The 2317-nt window shown below is 59.0% G+C and overlaps 1 protein-coding gene across 1 annotated transcript; it reads left to right on the forward strand.

Moving 5' to 3' along the window:
• Positions 1-178: 178 nt before the first annotated feature.
• FIBRA_05434 (uncharacterized protein) lies at positions 179-574 on the forward strand (the record flags this gene model as incomplete). Its single annotated transcript, XM_012327199.1, has 1 exon — positions 179-574. The coding sequence occupies one exon, from the start codon at positions 179-181 to the stop codon at positions 572-574; it is 396 nt and encodes a 131-aa protein (XP_012182589.1).
• Between the last annotated feature and the right edge of the window lie 1743 nt (positions 575-2317).

Here is a 2317-nt window from a genome sequence, read left to right on the forward strand (position 1 = left end):
TTGGACGCATCCCGCGGTCTCACAGCGTACGCGGACCTGGGACGCGGCTGTCAACATGGAGACGGTGACCGGTGACCGGTGAGGAGCGGGGAGCCGCAGAGGGGCAACGTGTGTCAACCGCACGGCTGTCTGCGCACCACCCAGCCCGCCGCTGGCGGTATGGCCGTCGCATGCTTGCATGGATCCAGAGTGCACGGTGCACGTCTCGTCTTTCGCACGAAGTGCAGTACAGCACGCCTCATCCACGGACGGACGTCTATCTGATAGCCAGCCGACGATGCTCGACCAGCCGTTTCAGGTGTTCTGGCAGGCCACGTCTCGGCTGCTGGCCAGTGCCACAATTTCGGCGCACGCTGCAGTGTCGTACGGCAGCGGAGCAATCTATAGCGGCCAATCATCCCAGAAAGGCCCCTACGTGGGCCCACGGGCCCCGTCAATGCCTGCACAAGAGCGACAACGCCAAACGTGGGGGAGTGAGATGCTGAGGCTGTCCCGCAGCAGCGAATTTGAGGGACGGCGGAGTGTCCGGCGACCACGCTGGACATCGCGCAATCCGAGGAGGGTGCACAGATAAGCTATCTCTGGTGCACAACTGGTGCATGTCTGGTCTTTGTGGGCGTCGCAGTTATGATTACCGTCCCAGGGGTCTGCCGATGCGCTAGCGCAGCGCGGTGTGTGGATTTCCGGAGGCTTATTCTGCTCGTTTCGACCGCTGATGGGCCCGGCTGCAGGCGTCACGACGAGATGGCGGTGACCAGCGCCGTTGGGCTTATCGGCGCGCGACTGCGCTTTGTAAACTCTTGTCACCACTGCGTGCGCATGGGGTGACATTCTGTGCACCTTATTTCAAGCCAGCTTGTTAGGTGCAATACGCCAACGACCATTTTTATTTCCTAGGTCTGGCGGTCGATGACGAGAAATGACTAGGTTGAAGAGTTTGCGCCATCCTTGCGTCGACGATGGGGGCGCAGCGTCGAAATTGGACGGGGTAAGCTGGGCTTCCACCGGCCAGACAATGCCAATTTATTGGTATTTCTTGGATCCTGCTATGTAAGCCGATCTTAGCACGATGTTCTGCGGCTCAGCATATCTTGAGTATGTTGGATCCGAGTTACCCATGAATTCTGAACGACGTCGCCTTCACATACGGTCGTTCATGCATTTTAGGCCGTGAACTCTCTCTCAGAGCCTGAAATTCTGAAATTTGCTCGTCAAGTTCAATGTTTATATGTTTCGCTAGCCACATTACCATTACTATTGTTTTGAAAGCAGAGCTCAATTTGCCATCAGCTGTTACAAGATCACGGGAATGTGACAGCACGCGAGAGGCCGGCAGACGGAGTCACGCCGATCCTTCTTCAAGTTCTTGCATGACGGCGCTATTCAGACTCCAGTGTCCTACCACCGGCGACGCTCTTAAACGAACTCGGGACAAGGAAGAAGGCATGCATTAGGTCGGTCATTGTACATACTCGGCGAGGTTCTGAGTCTAGGGACTGGAATTGACGTCCCGACGATTTGATCATACTATAACCAAGTGCTATAGGCCCTGCTAGATGAGCCGCATGTACCAGATACCCCCTATTCAGACACAAGGTGCAGCCCAAAACCAACTACATAATGAATTGGTTGCTGATAACAGCGGTGCAGATCGCCAGTCTCATGACGCTGTCTTGCTATTTGCCCTCGACTGTCTGTGATAGGACACGCAGATCTCCTCGTCGGACGGAAGTGCGAATCATTTTGGGCGAAGTACTCTGCTCGACGCACCAACTAGGGAGTGCCGACGTCGGAGCCGGGCGACGCCCTGTGGAGCTGCCGAGAACCATTGATCACTGCCCGTGCATCATGCCCCCGCGCGCGGGCGCAGCCTTGCGGCGGCTGGCAAAGCGCAGTGCGTCCGAGCGCGGCGTCTTGCCGGTGGCAGGCTTGTCAGGTCGATGCAGGTTGGATTTGCGTGTTTTGCGCCCAAGCGCGCGCAGGGAGATGGGTGTCCCCGTGCATCCGCCGTCCACCGCTCGCCCACGCGCGTCGCCCGCGCCCTGTCTTACGATAGAACCCGTCAACCTCCTGTGGCAAATGCGCGCGCAGGACGCCATCTGGTGCTAAGGTGCCACTCTGCTTGCGCCGTGGCGCCGGCTAACGCGGGCGGCGTGCCGGGGAGCGCACGCAGATCCGGGGCAATCGTGCCCGCACGACCGGAGCGGCGGGCGCGCTCTGCGCTCGGAAGGGACACGGTGACACTCACTGGCACCCCGGTGTTCGCGGACTCTTACGTCGCGCTAGTCTCGGTCCAGGCTCGAGCCGCCGTGAGGTG

The sequence above is a fragment of the Fibroporia radiculosa genome, assembly GCF_000313525.1.
Source record: "Fibroporia radiculosa TFFH 294 genomic supercontigs, scaffold4512, whole genome shotgun sequence".
Lineage (NCBI taxonomy): Eukaryota > Fungi > Basidiomycota > Agaricomycetes > Polyporales > Fibroporiaceae > Fibroporia > Fibroporia radiculosa.